The 17,659-nt window shown below is 45.1% G+C and overlaps 1 protein-coding gene across 7 annotated transcripts in view; it reads right to left on the bottom strand.

Moving 5' to 3' along the window:
* The window catches only part of PBX1 (PBX homeobox 1), a 704,885-nt gene that overhangs the window by 203,840 nt on the left and 483,386 nt on the right, over positions 1-17,659 (bottom strand). For all 7 annotated transcript variants that reach the window (XM_029617584.1, XM_029617583.1, XM_029617579.1 and 4 more), the window contains exon 4: positions 12,327-12,517. In XM_029617584.1, coding sequence (XP_029473444.1) covers positions 12,327-12,517 — 191 coding nt within the window. The remainder of the gene's footprint in view (positions 1-12,326; positions 12,518-17,659) is intronic.

A 17,659-nucleotide genomic window follows, 5' to 3' on the forward strand; every position in this document is an offset into this window, starting at 1 on the left:
GATCCACAGAGAAGTGGAAGAACTCAGTAACTTGTGGATCAATATAGCAATTTCAGATTGAATTCTCCAGTGTATTTGGAGCCAGTATAGTGAATAAAGGGCAGGTGTTATTATGGTCCTTTAACCTGGCACCAGAGACAACATGCACAGCTGAATTCTGCACCATCTGCAGAGCCTTCAATATATTTGTTAATACTCCCATTTATAAGGAGTTACAGTAGTTGACACTTGCCAACAGCAAGACATGGGCAAGAGTCCTGAACTCACAAGGACTCAATAGTGGCTTCAGACTGCATAACACATGCAATTTAAAATATGACGAGCTATCCGAATAAATGCTGCCGAATATGGACCCCTATATTTCTATGCATGCACTAGGATAAAATCAGCCCTAAGCGGGAATATTAAATAATATTACAGAGAAGATGAGAGACACGGCTATGCAGGAAAGGAAGCAGGAGGATCAGAAGGGCTGTGGTCTAAATGTCTTAGCTTTACAGGCTTTAGCAGTGGCGGTTAGGAGAAAACGCTAAGTGTTGAAAGGATTGGATCTGTAGGTTTTTATTCCGGATGGAAAGGACCATCACAATTTTCACAGGCTTAGGTATCTTTTACGCAGGGCAAGAGAGTTAACCCACATAAGTCAGCCATATCCAAAGGAGTGGATTTCAGCCTCTGAAAAATAAGTGCATTCTAGGGAGCGTTTTGGAGTTGTGTTTGGAAACATGTATACACTGAGTTTCCCAAAAAAGCCACAGATTTTATGTATGTCACAAGCTAACTTGCAGCACCACTTTGGCTGCATAACAATCCCATCTTCAGACATCAGTGCTGGGGGCCTTGTGCTTGAAAATCAGTTAGAGGTAGACGCATACCTTTGCAGTTAAGGCCCCCCTTCTGAACGAACTGCCTTCCTTTGATGACAAGAAACAGCGTCTACCCATACTCTCAAAGGCCCCACAGAAAGTAGCAATACTCCTCCTGTGCCACTGAGATAGTTACTGGTCAGTCCTTCCCAGTGACGCATGAATGCAGCCTGCCATCCTTCTGAGCCCCACACTGCACAGACTGCCCCATTCCATTACCACACGCACATCGAGAACCATCACTGCATTTAATGCCCATTTCATAAAGGCTGGGTCCTGGGAGAGCGGGATATGCAACTCTGCTCGGTAAGGGCTGCCAAGTGCTTGCATCTTCAACATATCCCTAATGAATATCCATGAGGTACTTGGCAGTAGAGTTTGCATATTTTGGCTATCCTGGAAAGCAGACTTTTGTCTGCGGCCCTCAAAGGATCGAGTTGCTTACCACTGAGTATCAGTTTCTCTCTCAAAATGTAGCCAGTGCACTGTAGTAGCTCCTTGCAAGCTTTACAGAAAACATTGATAAGACAGGCTAAGAGAGAATTTGAAAAGAAATTGGCTGTAGAGGCAAAAACTCACAGTAAAAACTTTTTAAAATATATCCGAAGCAGAAAGCCTGTGAGGGAGTCAGTTGGACCGTTAGATGATCAAGGGGTTAAAGGGTCACTTAGAGAAGATAAGGCCATCGCGGAAAGATTAAATGATTTCTTTGCTTCAGTGTTTACTGAAGAGGATGTTGGGGAGGTACCCGTAATGGAGAAGGTTTTCATGGGTAATGATTCAGATGGACTGAACCAAATCACGGTGAACCTAGAAGATGTGGTAGGCCTGATTGACAAACTGAAGAGTAGTAAATCACCTGGACCGGATGGCATACACCCCAGAGTTCTGAAGTAACTAAAAAATGAAATTTCACACCTATTAGTAAAAATTTGTAACTTATCATTAAAATCATCCATTGTACCTGAAGACTGGAGGATAGCAAATGTAACCCCAATATTTAAAAAGGGCTCCAGGGGCGATCCGGGAAACTACAGACCGGTTAGCCTGACTTCAGTGCCAGGAAAAATAGTGGAAAGTGTTCTAAACATCAAAATCACAGAACATATAGAAAGACATGGTTTAATGGAACAAAGTCAGCATGGCTTTACCCAGGGCAAGTCTTGCCTCACAAATCTGCTTCACTTTTTTGAAGGAGTTAATAAACATGTGGATAAAGGTGAACCGGTAGATATAGTACATAAGAACATAAGAAAATGCCATACTGGGTCAGACCAAGGGTCCATCAAGCCCAGCATCCTGTTTCCAACAGTGGCCAATCCAGGTCATAAGAACCTGGCAAGTACCCAAAAACTAAGTCTATTCCATGTAACCATTGCTAATGGCAGTGGCTATTCTCTAAGTGAACTTAATAGCAGGTAATGGACTTCTCCTCCAAGAACTTATCCAATCCTTTTTTAAACACAGCTATACTAACTGCACGAACCACATTCTCTGGAAACAAATTCCAGAGTTTAATTGTGCGTTGAGTAAAAAAGAACTTTCTCCGATTAGTTTTAAATGTGCCCCATGCTAACTTCATGGAGTGTCCCCTAGTCTTTCTACTATCCGAAAGAGTAAATAACCGATTCACATCTACCCTTTCTAGACCTCTCATGATTTTAAACACCTCTATCATATCCCCCCTCAGTCGTCTCTTCTCCAAGCTGAAAAGTCCTAACCTCTTTAGTCTTTCCTCATAGGGGAGTTGTTCCATTCCCCTTATCATTTTGGTAGCCCTTCTCTGTACCTTCTCCATCGCAATTATATCTTTTTTGAGATGCGGCGACCAGAATTGTACACAGTATTCAAGGTGCGGTCTCACCATGGAGCGATACAGAGGCATTATGACATTTTCCGTTTTATTCATCATTCCATTTCTAATAATTCCCAACATTCTGTTTGCTTTTTTGACTGCCGCAGCACACTGAACCGATGATTTCAATGTGTTATCCACTATGACACCTAGATCTCTTTCTTGGGTTGTAGCACCTAATGTGGAACCCAACATTGTGTAATTATAGCATGGGTTATTTTTCCCTATATGCATCACCTTGCACTTATCCACATTAAATTTCATCTGCCATTTGGATGCCCAATTTTCCAGTCTCACAAGGTCTTCCTGCAATTTATCACAATCTGCTTGTGATTTAACTACTCTGAACAATTTTGTGTCATCTGCAAATTTGATTATTTCACTCGTCGTATTTCTTTCCAGATCATTTATAAATATATTGAACAGTAAGGGTCCCAATACAGATCCCTGAGGCACTCCACTGTCCACTCCCTTCCATTGAGAAAATTGCCCATTCAATCCTACTCTCTGTTTCCTGTCTTTTAGCCAGTTTGCAATCCACGAAAGGACATCGCCACCTATCCCATGACTTTTTACTTTTCCTAGAAGCCTCTCATGAGGAACTTTGTCAAACGCCTTCTGAAAATCCAAGTATACTATATCTACCGGTTCACCTTTATCCACATGTTTATTAACTCCTTCAAAAAAGTGAAGCAGATTTGTGAGGCAAGACTTGCCCTGGGTAAAGCCATGCTGACTTTGTTCCATTAAACCATGTCTTTCTATATGTTCTGTGATTTTGATGTTTAGAACACTTTCCACTATTTTTCCTGGCACTGAAGTCAGGCTAACCGGTCTGTAGTTTCCCGGATCGCTCCTGGAGCCCTTTTTAAATATTGGGGTTACATTTGCTATCATCTAGTCTTCAGGTACAATGGATGATTTTAATGATAAGTTACAAATTTTTACTAATAGGTTTGAAATTTCATTTTTTAGTTCCTTCAGAACTCTGGGGTGTATACCATCCGGTCCAGGTGATTTACTACTCTTCAGTTTGTCAATCAGGCCTACCACATCTTCTAGGTTCACTGTGATTTGATTCAGTCCATTTGAATCATTACCCATGAAAACCTTCTCCATTACGGGTACCTCCCCAACATCCTCTTCAGTAAACACCGAAGCAAAGAAATCATTTAATCTTTCCGCGATGGCCTTTATCTTCTCTAAGTGCCCCTTTAACCCCTCGATCATCTAACGGTCCATCTGACTCCCTCACAGGCTTTCTGCTTCGGATATATTTTAAAAAGTTTTTACTGTGAGTTTTTGCTTGGATTTTCAGAAGGCGTTTGACAAAGTTCCTCATGAGAGGCTTCTAGGAAAAGTAAAAAGTCATGGGATAGGTGGCGATGTCCTTTCGTGGATTGCAAACTGGCTAAAAGACAGGAAACAGAGAGTAGGATTAAATGGGCAATTTTCTCAGTGGAAGGGAGTGGACAGTGGAGTGCCTCAGGGATCTGTATTGGGACCCTTACTTTTCAATATATTTATAAATGATCTGGAAAGAAATACGACGAGTGAGATAATCAAATTTGCAGATGACACAAAATTGTTCAGAATAGTTAAATCACAAGCAGATTGTGATAAATTGCAGGAAGACCTTGTGAGACTGGAAAATTGGGCATCCAAATGGCAGATGAAATTTAATGTGGATAAGTGCAAGGTGATGCATATAGCGAAAAATAACCCATGCTATAATTACACAATGTTGGGTTCCATATTAGGTGCTACAACCCAAGAAAGAGATCTAGGTGTCATAGTGGATAACACATTGAAATCATCGGTACAGTGTGCTGCGGCAGTCAAAAAAGCAAACAGAATGTTGGGAATTATTAGAAAGAGAATGGTGAATAAAACGGAAAATGTCATGCCTCTGTATCGCTCCATAGTGAGACCGCACCTTGAATACTGTGTACAATTCTGTTCTCTGCATCTCAAAAAAGATATAATTGCGATGGAGAAGGTACAGAGAAGGGCTACCAAAATGATAAGGGGAATGGAACAACTCTCCTATGAGGAAAGACTAAAGAGGTTAGGACTTTTCAGCTTGGAGAAGAGACGACTGAGGGGGGATATGATAGAGGTGTTTAAAATCATGAGAGGTCTAGAACGGGTAGATGTAAATCGGTTATTTACTCTTTCGGATAGTAGAAAGACTAGGGGGCACTCCATGAAGTTAGCATGGGGCACATTTAAAACTAATCGGAGAAAGTTCTTTTTTACTCAACGCACAATTAGACTCTGGAATTTGTTGCCGGAGGATGTGGTTAGTGCAGTTAATATAGCTGTGTTTAAAAAAGGATTGGATAAGTTCTTGGAGGAGTAGTCCATTACCTGCTACTAAGTTCACTTAGGGGTAGATTTTAAGAGAAGCGCGATCAGCCTACTTTTGCTTGCGCATCAGACTCAAGCAAAAGTACGCTGGATTTTAGTAGATACGCGCGGAGCCGCGCGTATCCACTAAAATCCTGGATCGGCGCGCGCAAGGCTATCGATTTTGTATAGCCTGCGCATGCCGAGCCGCGCTGCCTCCCCCCGTTCCCTCCAAGGCCGCTCCGAAATCGGAGCGGCCTCGGAGGGAACTTTCCTTTGCCCTCCCCTCACCTTACCCTCCCTTCCCCTACCTAACCCACCCACCCGGCCCTGTCTACACCCCCCCCTTACCTTTGTCGGGGGATTTACGCCTCCCGGAGGGAGACGTAAATCCCCGCGCGCCAGCGAGCCTGCTGCGCGCCGGGCCGCGACCTGGGGGCGGGTACGGAGGGCGCGGCCACGCCCCCGGGCCGTAGCCACGCCCCGTACCCGCCCCCAAAACGCGGCCGACACGCCCCCGAAACGCCGCGTCGACCGGGCCCGCCCCCGACACGCCCCCCTCCGAAAACCCCGGGACGTACGCGAGTCCCGGGGTCTGCGCGCGCCGGTAGGCCTATGTAAAATAGGCTTACCGGCGTGCAGGGCCCTGCTCGCCTAAATCCGCCCGGTTTTGGGCGGATTTAGGCGAGCAGGGCGCTGAAAATCCGCCCCTTAGAGAATAGCCACTGCCATTAGCAATGGTTACATGGAATAGACTTAGTTTTTGGGTACTTGCCAGGTTCTTATGGCCTGGATTGGCCACTGTTGGAAACAGGATGCTGGGCTTGATGGATCCTTGGTCTGACCCAGTATGGCATTTTCTTATGTTCTTATGTTCACTAAAATGTTCTAAAAACTTTCACTAGACTTTCAAGCTCTTCATTTCTCTTTTTACAACCTTTTCACTGCCAAAGGTTTGCAATCTCCCTGCTGGAAGGAATTTTGTGGGTGTTTTTTTTTTTTTTTTAATTTCCTCAGGTGTACTAAAGTGAGCCACAGCCAGAGCTGACCATCAAGCTGGTAACATTTACCTTGAGTCCTCTCCAACCTCGGCACCCCCATGGAAACAGAGGCTCCAGTCCAAGGGCACTGTGGGGGTCCCCAAAGCCCTCATTTGTCTAGTTCCAGGATACCTCGCTCTGGAGACCCATACTCAGTAACAAAGTAATGATGGCAAAAAAAAAAAAAAACACCAAATGATCCAACCAGTCCTTCCAGCAAGTTTATTATTGTACTAACTGCCACTCACTGCTGGTTACCCCCAAGCCTTATATTGAACAGAACTGGTCCTAAAACTGATCCCTGTGGAACTCCATTTAAAACACTTCTCTCTTCACTGTAGGTTCCATTTACCATTACACTCTGTCTCCTGTAAGTCACAAGTTTGTAGTCCATTCCATCACCTTAGTGCTAAATATCAAGCTTTTCATTTTATTCACAAGCTGTTGCGAGCTTGTCCTCCGGCTGCTGTACGAACCGAGGGCTTGGAGGCCTTCGGATTCTGTTGCGAGCGCGAGGAGCGCGGTCTCCTCTAAAGCAGATGGGGTAAGCCCTTGGGCCACGGCAGAACTCAGGGAGGAGCCCCAAGCCACACCGTGGGAGGTGAGCTGGTGCGAGCATGGAGAACCAGGCAAGGCCTAGCTGAAGCAAGGAATAGAGAACAGGGTCTGACCCTCAGCCAGACCTGCACGCCCAAGACAACCAACAACGTAATATTGATTGATGAACTGTCCTCCGACTGTTCCAAGCCCTTTCGGACCTGCCGCTGGGTAACGGCATGGGCAGAAGGCCGGACAGAGGACAAGGGCAGACAGAGTCCTTAGAACACAGAAGACATCACAGACAAGGGCTGAAGCGAGGACATCAGACGAGGGCTGGGAAGGAGAACATTGGCACTGTCTCTCAGGGCGTCCTACTCAGCCCACCGACACGGGCGGATCCAATGGGCTGGTTGCGGACCACCCTGTCCCACTGCGCGCCCTACACAGCCCGAGGAGGCTGGTCGCGGACCACGCTGAGAACGGGACGAGCGCAGGGAAGAGGTGGGATACTGCACTCCTGGCAGTCTGAAGTAAGCTGGAACATCAGGAACTGGAACAGGAACAAACATCTAGGAACATCTGGAACCAACATCAAGGAAACAAGCAGAGACACAGGACAGGGAGCCATCGAAGCAAAGACGACCACGGAGGACCTGGATCGGTCTGAAGACACAGGCAACTGTGGAACCCGATCCGAAGGCAAACAGGAACTGAAGTGAAAGTCCTTTTATACTGCTGTATGCAGGCAACTCCCTGGGAGGAGTACACCTGGACTGCCCCTCACTGGCCCTATAACGGAGGAACAGTGCTGCAGGCTGGCCCCTAGGGAGAGGGCATGGCCCCGAACCAGGAATTCCAAGCAGAGCCAAGCAAGCCACAGGCAGGCCCCAAGAACATCGAGGCATCCCAGGCCCAGGAGCAAATCCTGGATAGTACGTAGGCGAGGCCCTGCCTTCGGAGCGGCCTCCAAAGAAAAAGGTAAGATGCCTCCTGTGGCGCAGCACAGGAGGGATCGCAACACAAGCCTCCTATGCGGGACCATATAAAATATTTTGTTGAAATCCAAGTAAATCACATCACATCAAATTCTTGGTCACCCAATCAAAAAAAATCTATCAGATTTGTGACAGGACCTTCCCCTGGTGAAACCATGCTGCCTCTGGTCCGGCAATTCTTCTGACTGTAGATAGTTCACTATTTTTTCTTTCAGCAGTGACTCCATTACTTTTCCCACCACCGAGGTGAGGCTAACCGGCCTGTAGTTTCCAGCCTCCTCTCTGCTCCCACTCTTGTGAAATGGGACCACCACCGCTCTTGCTCTAATCTCATGGAACCACACCTTTTTCCATGGATCTATTGAAAAGGTCTTTCAACGGACCTACCAGCACATCTCTGAGCTCCCTCAGTATCATGGGATGTATTCTCCTGGGCGCTTCTAGTTCCACTCACCCAGCTGAAAATATAATAGGCAAAGGGGGCTGGCCCTACCTGTACAGTCAGGGTTTAAGTAGTGAGCAAGGACAGCAGTGTTTTTTATTTTGTTGTGTTTTCCTCTCCATTCTCTTGAGAGATACACAGTTTGAAGGAAAGCGGAGAAGATGAAGCATGTGATAAAGATCCTTGCTACAGGGCAGCAGGCTGTGCAAGAACAAGTTATGCAGCAAAACGCATTGCTAACTCAGGTAAGCACAGGCCATAGAGACAGCTATGAACTGGCCACCTCCCTTGTAACCAGTTGTACTTAAAATGGCGCTGGGAAAAGACACAGTGTTTTTCTTTAAGAACTTTGAACGGACCACTTATTTGGCAGGATGGCCTGAAGATAGATGGACTATCTGGGGAACCTCCTTACAGGGAGCAGTCAAGCTGCCTTCCAAACTCCAATCCAGAGGGAAGGGCTACATATGCCGGTCAAAACACCCATCCTAAAGAGGGCAGGACTTATCCCGAAACCCTACAGAGACAGTGGTTTCAGCAAAAAGTTCTTTAGCCAGAAGAAAACATATGGAATCTTTTCCACCAACTTAAGGATGTGGCTTAGAAGTGGCTGCACCCAGAAGAGAAGACTGGAATGGAGATAGCCAATGTGGTTTTGCTGGAACAGTTCCTAGATGACCTAGAACCCTCTATCCGGAAGTGGGTGTGCCGACATCCAAATCTTATGCTAGAGAAGGCATTGAAGATGGTAAAGGCCTATTACCAAGCTCAGTCCATACCTCAAATCACCACAGGCTCAGGGGAGACTTCCCCACCCAGACAGAAGACACCAGAGTCTTAAGGACAGGAGACCTTGACAGCAGGTGGAGCCAGGCAGGCTGGACTTTTCACCTCAACCACAAAAACCCGTGGTATCACGTTTTAGTTGCCAAAAGAGGGGCCCTTTTGCATGAGACTGTCCCCGCAGGGAAAATGAACCAATGGACGTTAATACTGTGGCCCCACACTTTTCTAATTTTGTGGATGTTCCTAGCCAGGAAATCTCTATTTTTGTGATTGTGGTGGAGCTTGATAGTTTTCCAACCCAAGCATTAGCAGACTCTAGGAGTGTGAAAACACTCGTCCAAAGAATTAGCAAAGCTGATCTAGATTTACGACAACAGAGCAGCGACCCTGGCATGCATCTACAGGGACCAATGGCAGTATCCAACAAGTAAGGTACAACTGAAGACCCTAGTCAGCCAAGAGAAAACAGAGGTGGGGAGTTCTTCCTTGGCTACCTTACCCCGTGATAGGGGAGGACTGTCCAAACCTTTAGAGCTGTGGAACCAGCTCACAATGGGTTCATCTAGCCATAATAATGAAGAATTGGAGTTTCCAGAACTCTTTACCCTTAGAAGACTCAGACCTGTATTATAAAGACTCTTAAGTCTCCTAAGTCCTGGAGGAAATGCAGATAGGAAAAATACAGTTATGACTCGAATTTCGAGGCAATTGGGGAGTCAGTCAGGGGAAGAGCACCAACCCTCCCAGAATGTCATACCTTTCAGTGGGAAAATGGGAGTAACTTGGGGAGTTCGGGCAGGCCCAGGTGGAAAATGAGTTCTTTAAGTGAGTCTGGGGGCAGGTTACAGACTCTAGTCCTCCTTGTTTTGTAATGAAACGGGAACCACTTTACCGAGTCACAAAGGGAAGTGTGGAAAGAAAATTGCTAGAACTCCTAGCTCCCAAACTATATTGCCAGAAGGTCATACAACTAGTGCACAATCACTTTCTAGGCGGTCACCTGGGGAAGAGAAAATATTGGCACAATTCTATTGGCTGGACCTGCATAAACAGGTTCAGCTGAATTGCCGGTGCTGCCATACCTGCTAACTCACAAAGCCTGCTGGTATATGGATGACACCTCTCATACCAATGCCCATAACAAAAGACCCCTTTCTAAAGGGTTGGCATGTACCTGTGGGGCCAGTAGAGATCTACTCAAGGAAATAAGTACATCCTCGTCATTCTAGACTATGCCACAAGATATCCAGAAACAGTACCACTACGGAACAGTAAGACCCCAACAGTGGCGACCGCCCTAATGGAAGTTTTTTCACAACTTGGGCTGCCCAAGGAGATTCTGATCTATCAGAGGACACCGTTCATATCCAAGGTAATGAAACAACTTAGCACACCTCGATCTATCATCTGCAGACCGATGGCCTCATTCAGCGCTTCAAACAGATGCTCAAGCAAACAGAGGGGAAAAGTATGGATGAAGATGTCACAAACTCCTTGCTGCCCTATGCGCTGTTCGCAATCCGCAAAGTGCCCCAGAGCTCGATTGTTGTTTTCCCTTTTTGAATTACTGTATGGAAGGAGGCCGAAAGGATTCTTGAACATAGGAGCCTATTTTCTAAAGATTATCTCCCATTTTGTGTCTATGGGAAAAATGCTTAGTAAATGACCCCCCATAAGTAGGGAAACTTGGGAAGACAAAGGGAACCCTTGGCAAAACCTCATGAACAACGTTCTTGGACTGCAGGGTCATCTAAAAAAAAAGGTGGGGAGGTGGCCTATCTATGCCTAGAGAAGGCTCAGGCTGCCCAACCTGAGCTTACAAATGTCCCACAGTCCAAAGTATTCCAGCCAGGGGATCACATCCTTGTCTTTCTCCAGTCTTTGGAAAGCAAGTTGTTAACCAGTTGGCTCGGTCCCTATGAAGCTTTGGAGAAAACAGGGCCCGTGGAGTACAAAATAATCCAGCCAGATAAAAGAAAACTCAAATCTATCATGTAAACCCTCTGAAGAAATTGATTCCACAGGTGTACGGAGTGGTATAAGAAGTGTTTGGTCCAGAGAGTGGTCCTGAAGTGGATCAAACCTAGATTCCTTTCGGAGATCAGCTGTCCACTGCACAGACAGGTGATTTAAAGCAGCTGGTGAAGCAAAACAAGGAGATCTTCTCAAACTTACCATGTAGTATTCACCTGGTTTAGCATAACATCATTATGCCCCCTGGAGTTGTGGTGCAGAGATAACTCTATTGGATTCCCAAGATCAGATGCCGTGCCAGTGAGACTGAAGTGAAGGAAATGCTTCAGCTTGGAGTTGTAGAGGAGACTCACACTGGGTTGGTATCGAAGCCAGATGGGATTGTTTGATTTTGCTTTTCACTGCAAATAAATTGCACATAAAGGAAACAGCCAGAATCTGTCTCCTTATTACTCCTGGCTGTTTCCCAAGCTGCTAACTCCCAAGATACCACAGGAGCAATCTTTTGTGAGGCTACCAAAGCAGCTGATTTCATAAATAGCTAAAACAATTTTCCTTTTCTTTCTGCCATAGACAGGGGTCCTCGGGTTATATTGGATTCCTCACTCTTGCCTTACGACCCGACATCTCTAGCATCAGCATCCATATCTGTAAAAGCTGCCCCTTCCTCTCACCTGCTCCCAAGCAGCTTTCTTTCAAATTTACTCCTTACTTACAGATTAGAACTGGTACTGGTCTCTGATTGCATGCTGCCATTCTAATATCTTGTATCCCGTCCTGGGTGAATGTCTTATTCAAAAAGGGTAATAAATCCAAATCAATACATAAACACATTTCCACTCCTAACAGTCCGGGTCAAGCCTTCTGTTCTTGAACTCTTACAGCTTTCCCTGCTGCTTCTCTGTCACCCTGTCTAATACCACGCTGCAGATGCCTGCCCCCCTATCCTCCGGTTCTTCTTCCTACTCTGCAGATTACTGGACCCTGCACCACAGTTTCCCATACTCTGCTTCTAACCCCGGACTGCCTCCTCAGGTTCAAACTCCATTTCCCTCCTGTTTGAACACTGGTCCATCACCTCTGTTGTCTGTACTGCTCACCATGCTATAGCCCACGCTGCTGACTGAGTTCTTTGTAAGAAGCCCTGGCGAGAGCGGCCTACAAACAAGCCAGGTTTGGGCTGAAATTTGAGCTGCTGCATTGCAGGACAATTTTCCAGAGAAAACATCCATTGCAATGTTACGCCAGACACCAGCTGCTAGCACTGGGCCAGTGTCTGTACATCCTGCAGCCAGAAATCGGGGAGGTCAGCTATCTTGGAGGCACCCATAAAGGGTCGATGCTGTACTTACATTATGGCTCATACTTTGTTAAGGACTCTATAAGCGTTGCAGCTATTGTGACCCCTTCAGACTGTCCGCAGTCTATCTTCCAATTATACATGTTTCCCCAAATGTGTGCTCTTGGAATAGGTCTTACCGTGCATCCAGGAACCGGGAACGCAGGATCATTACAGCCTCACACGTGCTCTGCTTCAGCTGCATCTGGATAGAGCTGAATTTGCGGTGAATGATTCCCACCATACGCTCAATCTCCTTGGGCGAGATAGGTCGGGTTCGGCTCTGCTCACGCAGTAGATTCATTACATGTGTGGTGAACTCATTACATGCCTGAAAGAGACAACAGCATGGTTCAAATAAAAACCCTATGGAGCTGGAACTATGAGAAGCAATATACAGAGGAAGCAGAGACTCACTGGCATATCCATCTCTGCTCATTCTCCTTGCCGAACTTCACAAATACAGCAGGATAAAGCAAGGGGACATTACATTTTCCATGGAGCAGGAGTGCATTTATCAAGCACTGATGAAACAAACTTGATTTAGAAAGGAAGATACTGGATACCAAATGAACAACACTGAGAAGGGGCTGATTTAGCAGAAGAGCTCACTCTGCACTGATAACACGGAGAAGGTGCTTATTTATAAGAGTGCACACTGCACTGATAACAATGAGAAGACACTGATTTACAAGAGGAGCACACACTGCATTAATAACACTGAGAACAAGTTGATTTGCCAGAAAATTGCACACTGCACTGACAACACTGAGAAGTTGATTTTCCACAGGAGTGCACACTGTACTGATAGCACTGAAAGGGCACAGATTTACCAGAGGAGTGCATGCTGCACAGATAACAGTGAGAAGGCACTGATTTACCATATTGCATTAACACTGAAAAGGAGCTGATTTACCGCACACACTGCACTGACAATACTGAGAAGGAGCTGATTTACTGCGAACACTGCACTGATAACACTGAGGAGGAGCTGATTTATGACAGGCATGCACACTGCACTAATAACATCGATAACATCAGGAACAATTTTGGATTTTCGAACTGGGCTCTATACAACCCAGAGGGTTAAATGAACTGATAAACTGGCATTCATTTGGGATGATTACCGAATTGAGAACTGCTTACTAGCTTAAATGTCATTTCCGTTTAGTACTTTAACAGTTTCTCCCCCCATCATGTTTAAAGTATCACATGAATGGACGCGATTTGAGGATCGATGAAGACAGACTGGAAAGAGAGAATTTGTATGGGAATTCAGTTTGTCCCGTTTGAAATTGGAGATGTGAGCCTGTATAAGGAGATATCCCCTGATGCAGAACGGCGTTCGAAACTTGATGTCATGTCGGGGTTAGATCGTTAGCCTGGTGGCAAGATAAGAACTGTTGGGATTTGGTGTTGCTCACTTGAAGACGAGATATAACAAATTTTTGGGACACTTTTCCATTCTTCTGTTAGAAATGAAAACATTTTTTAGTTTGTGGAGATATTAATAAAGTAAAGTGGACTTTAAACTAATAGGGGCTTTGATGTATTGGAACGCCTACTGAGTGTCGGTCCTACATAAATAAAAAAAAAGAGTAAAATCATAAGTTATAAAAATGAAGGATACATTTTTGAACTGTTTTGAAGTATATGCCCAGTAGACCATTGCTTATATAGTGGATACATTGTTGTGAGGGTCTCTGGAGTGCAGTTTTGGTTGGGCATATTAGTGTGTGATTGATCGTAAATAAACCCGAACTCCACCCTGAACTTTGGGAGGGTGAGGAATATAAATTATTTTAAAGAAATAAAATACTTGTTTCACATCCAGCCCACAACACCCCAACAAGGGAGCTTCGGTCCTCCCATCAGATCTGTTTATCTTCCCCGTCACTAGCTAAAGCAAAGCTCTCCTACATTTAGTTGCTTTGCATCCAACTTATGGAACAATATTTAGACAGAACTTATGAAAGGAAACCTGTTACTCTTTCTTTAAAAAAGTAAAAGAATCTAAACCTGGTCATTCAGCCAAGCTGGAGGTCAGTATCTCTGCCTATCTTTCAGCTTTGTATCCTCCCTTAACTATGAAAAGTGTTCTACTTTGATGTGCTGTGCTTTTGGCTCAGTATCATCTCTAATCTAGGAAGTCAGTGTGTACCGTGATTTGCTATCTATACAATTTTGTATTGTACCAGTTCCCAGCTTTATGATATTCTTATGTCCCCCTCCTGCCCTACACCCCGACATACGTATTGCAATTCACAGTTTTCTTTGTAATTTCCTTTGTGCCTTTCCTAGGGAAAGGTGTAATATTGCATGGAAATAATTGTGTGTGAAGCAGCTTCCTTTGTCCGGTGGTGTTGCCAACCTAGGGCGGAGGAAGGGATCTTCCAGACTACATCTCAGGAAGAACTCATTTATTCTTCTAAATAACCTGCACATGGCACTAGCCTAGGTGAACACTAAGTATCCAACAGCATAAGCCAATCCATCTACTGCCTTCTGTACGTTTTAAAAAAAATACTTAAGCTAGAATAAATGACTGTTTCACCAGGTAGAATAGCTCTAATGAAAATAAATTAAGCTATGTTAATTGACTCAAAAGATTTGGAAGCAACATTAGCATGATCCATTCTGGGCCTAAAGAGATTTTCATCCTGGGCTGATCCCTGATTTCAGATTGATCTGCTGCTGCAATTAAGAACCAGAAAACAAAATCCACAGCCTCTTTGGACCTTTTGACCCATTTAATAACAAACATGGGCATTGAACTTTCCTTCCATTTAGGAGCTGTTTACTGAACCATAAACAGAAAGGCATTCATAGTACAGAGGTAATTAGCATTCTAACAAGTTGAACGACAAGAGAGAATGCAAACAATATTAGCCATAAACTCTAACATCCTTACACTCAGGCTCATTCAATAAAGTCCGCGGGAGAGCCGGCGCTTCGAAGCGAGTGCCCGCTCTCCTGACGCACACCCAGGCACCTCTCCTGAGCGCACAATTCTTTATTTAAATTAGGGCCCGTGCTTAATTTTACCGGCGTTGGCTCTCGAACTCGCTGACAGCCATGGGTTTGGAAAACAGATGCTGGCAAACTTGAGCGCCCGTTTTCCAACCCGCGTGCAGATTTTTTTTTTTTTTTAATTTTTGGGGCCTCCGACTTAATATCGTTACATTAAGTCGGAGGGAGAGCCGGCCCCATAGTCAAGGCCGGGAAGCTGAGTCTGAAATTAAGGCAGGTGTTAATTTCTGAGAGTAAAATGTGCGGCTTGGCCGCATATTTTACTTTCTGTATTGCGGGTGACTAACTAATAGGCTCATCAACATGCATTTGCATGTGATGAGCATTATTAGTTTCGGGGGGGGGGGGTGTTGGCCACGTGTTTTCCATGCGCAGTATAAGGGGTAATAATAGCGCGTCAAAAACGCGTGGCCAAATGGGGCTAAACGGTGCGCTCAGCCGAGCGCACCGTTCTGTATCGGCCTGAAAGCTAGAAAGATCCAGGGTGCCTAGTGCCCAACAGAAGAGACACTATGAGAGAGGAAGGAGGAGGCTGAAAGGAGAGAATAAAGAAAAGAAAAAAGTACAAATAAAGGAAAAGGAAAAAATAGGCAACAAAACAGTGAACTCCTCCCCTTTTCCCTCAAATGCTAAAAAAGTAAGTATATTTCCTTTGTCTCTAAAAGGTTTTGGCTGGTACCTAAGAGATCCATATTCAAAAAGCTGCTGTGTGAGTAAGATATCTGGCTAAGGTTATCCAGCTAACTTTAGGCCTGCTAAGTGGCCAAACAATTGCTCAGATAACTTTGGCCAACCAGCACAGATTATCAGCGCAGAGTGGCTCAAGTTAAATTGCACTGTCAGATCTCTCTTTTCTCCAGTGACATGCTGTGCAGGCAATTTTTTTTTACCTAGGGAGAGACATCAAAACAGCAAGATAGAGTGATAACTGCAAAGATAGCAGGAGAAAACTTTTCAATATCGGCCTCTAAGATCTCTCTTCTTTTTTCCCCCACTTATTATATTTCATGCATGTGACATTTCCAACACCACATAATATACAGGTTACAAAGGCCAAAACTATATAATAGAAAAAGTACAAAATGGAGAAATTACTTACCTGATAATTTCATTTTGCTTAGTATAGACAGATGGACTCAGGACCAGTGGGTTTATGCTCCATTGCCAGCAGATGGAGATGGAGCAAGCTGACATCACAGTATATATAGCCCTGCAGTGACCCCAGCCTGCCAGTATTCTCTGCAAAAGCAACTGTGGACAGACTAACAAAAAAAACTTGATTAAAACATGATTAAAAAGAGGTAACCAGAACAGTACTCAACCAACCACAAACATTGAACTCACGTAAGATTCTAGGTACCCCAAGCTAGGGATTGGATGAACACTTACCAGTAATCCCTTGGGATCCAGAGCCCCATAGTCAAGGCCGGGAAGCTGAGTCCATCTGTCTAAACTAAGGAAAACAAAATTATCAGGTAAGTAATTTCTCTATTTCCTAGCATGTAGACAGATGGACTCAGGACCAGTGGGATGTACCAAAGTTACTCCCCAACAGAGTTGGAGGCTGCCTGTAGTCCAGTCAACACCGCATGTGCAAAAGCTACAACCTCCCGGGCCTGCACATCCAGATGATAAAACCTGGAAAAAGTGTGTAAGGAGGACCATGTCGCAACTTGGCAGATATCGACGGGAGACAACAAACTAACCTCCTCCCATGACACTGCCTGAACCCTAGTGGAATGAGTCCTAACCTGAGTAGGCAATGGCTTTTCAGCAGCCACATATGCAGCCGTGACTACCTCCTAAATCAAACGAGTTATGGTAGCCCGCAAAGCCAGAGCACCCTGCTTACTCCTGCCACAGAGAACAAACAGGTGATCCGTCTTTCGATAAGTTTCAGAAACCTCCAGATACCGCCCAAGTTGCTTGACATCCAAGGAGCGAAAAAAACCATACTCCTCCACATCCCTGATCTTAACCAGGGATGGCAAGGAGATGGACTGATTCAAATGAAAGTCCGAGACTACCTTGGGCAAGAAGGATGGAACAGTACGCAGCTGTAATGCCCCCAGAGTCACCTGAAGAAACAGCTCCCGGCAAGACAACATCTGCAGTTCAAAATCTTTTCTCACTGAACATATAACCACCAGGAATACAGTCTTCAAGGACAACAACCGAAAGGAAAGGATATGCAGAGGTTGGAAAAAATCCAGCACTAAGTTAAGACTCCACAATGGAACCGGTAATCTCAAAGGAGGCCTAAAATGATTCACTCCCTTCAAAAAACAGGCCACATCAGGATAAGATGACAAGGAAACACCATTCACCGGACCTCTGAAACACACAAGAGCTGGAACCTGCACCTTCACAGAATTAAGGGCCAATCTCTATTCAATCCATCCTGCAAAAAATCCAGAATGAGTAGGATCTTAACTGAACGAGG

The sequence above is a fragment of the Rhinatrema bivittatum genome, chromosome 10 (assembly GCF_901001135.1).
Source record: "Rhinatrema bivittatum chromosome 10, aRhiBiv1.1, whole genome shotgun sequence".
In the NCBI taxonomy this organism is placed as follows: Eukaryota; Metazoa; Chordata; class Amphibia; order Gymnophiona; family Rhinatrematidae; genus Rhinatrema; species Rhinatrema bivittatum.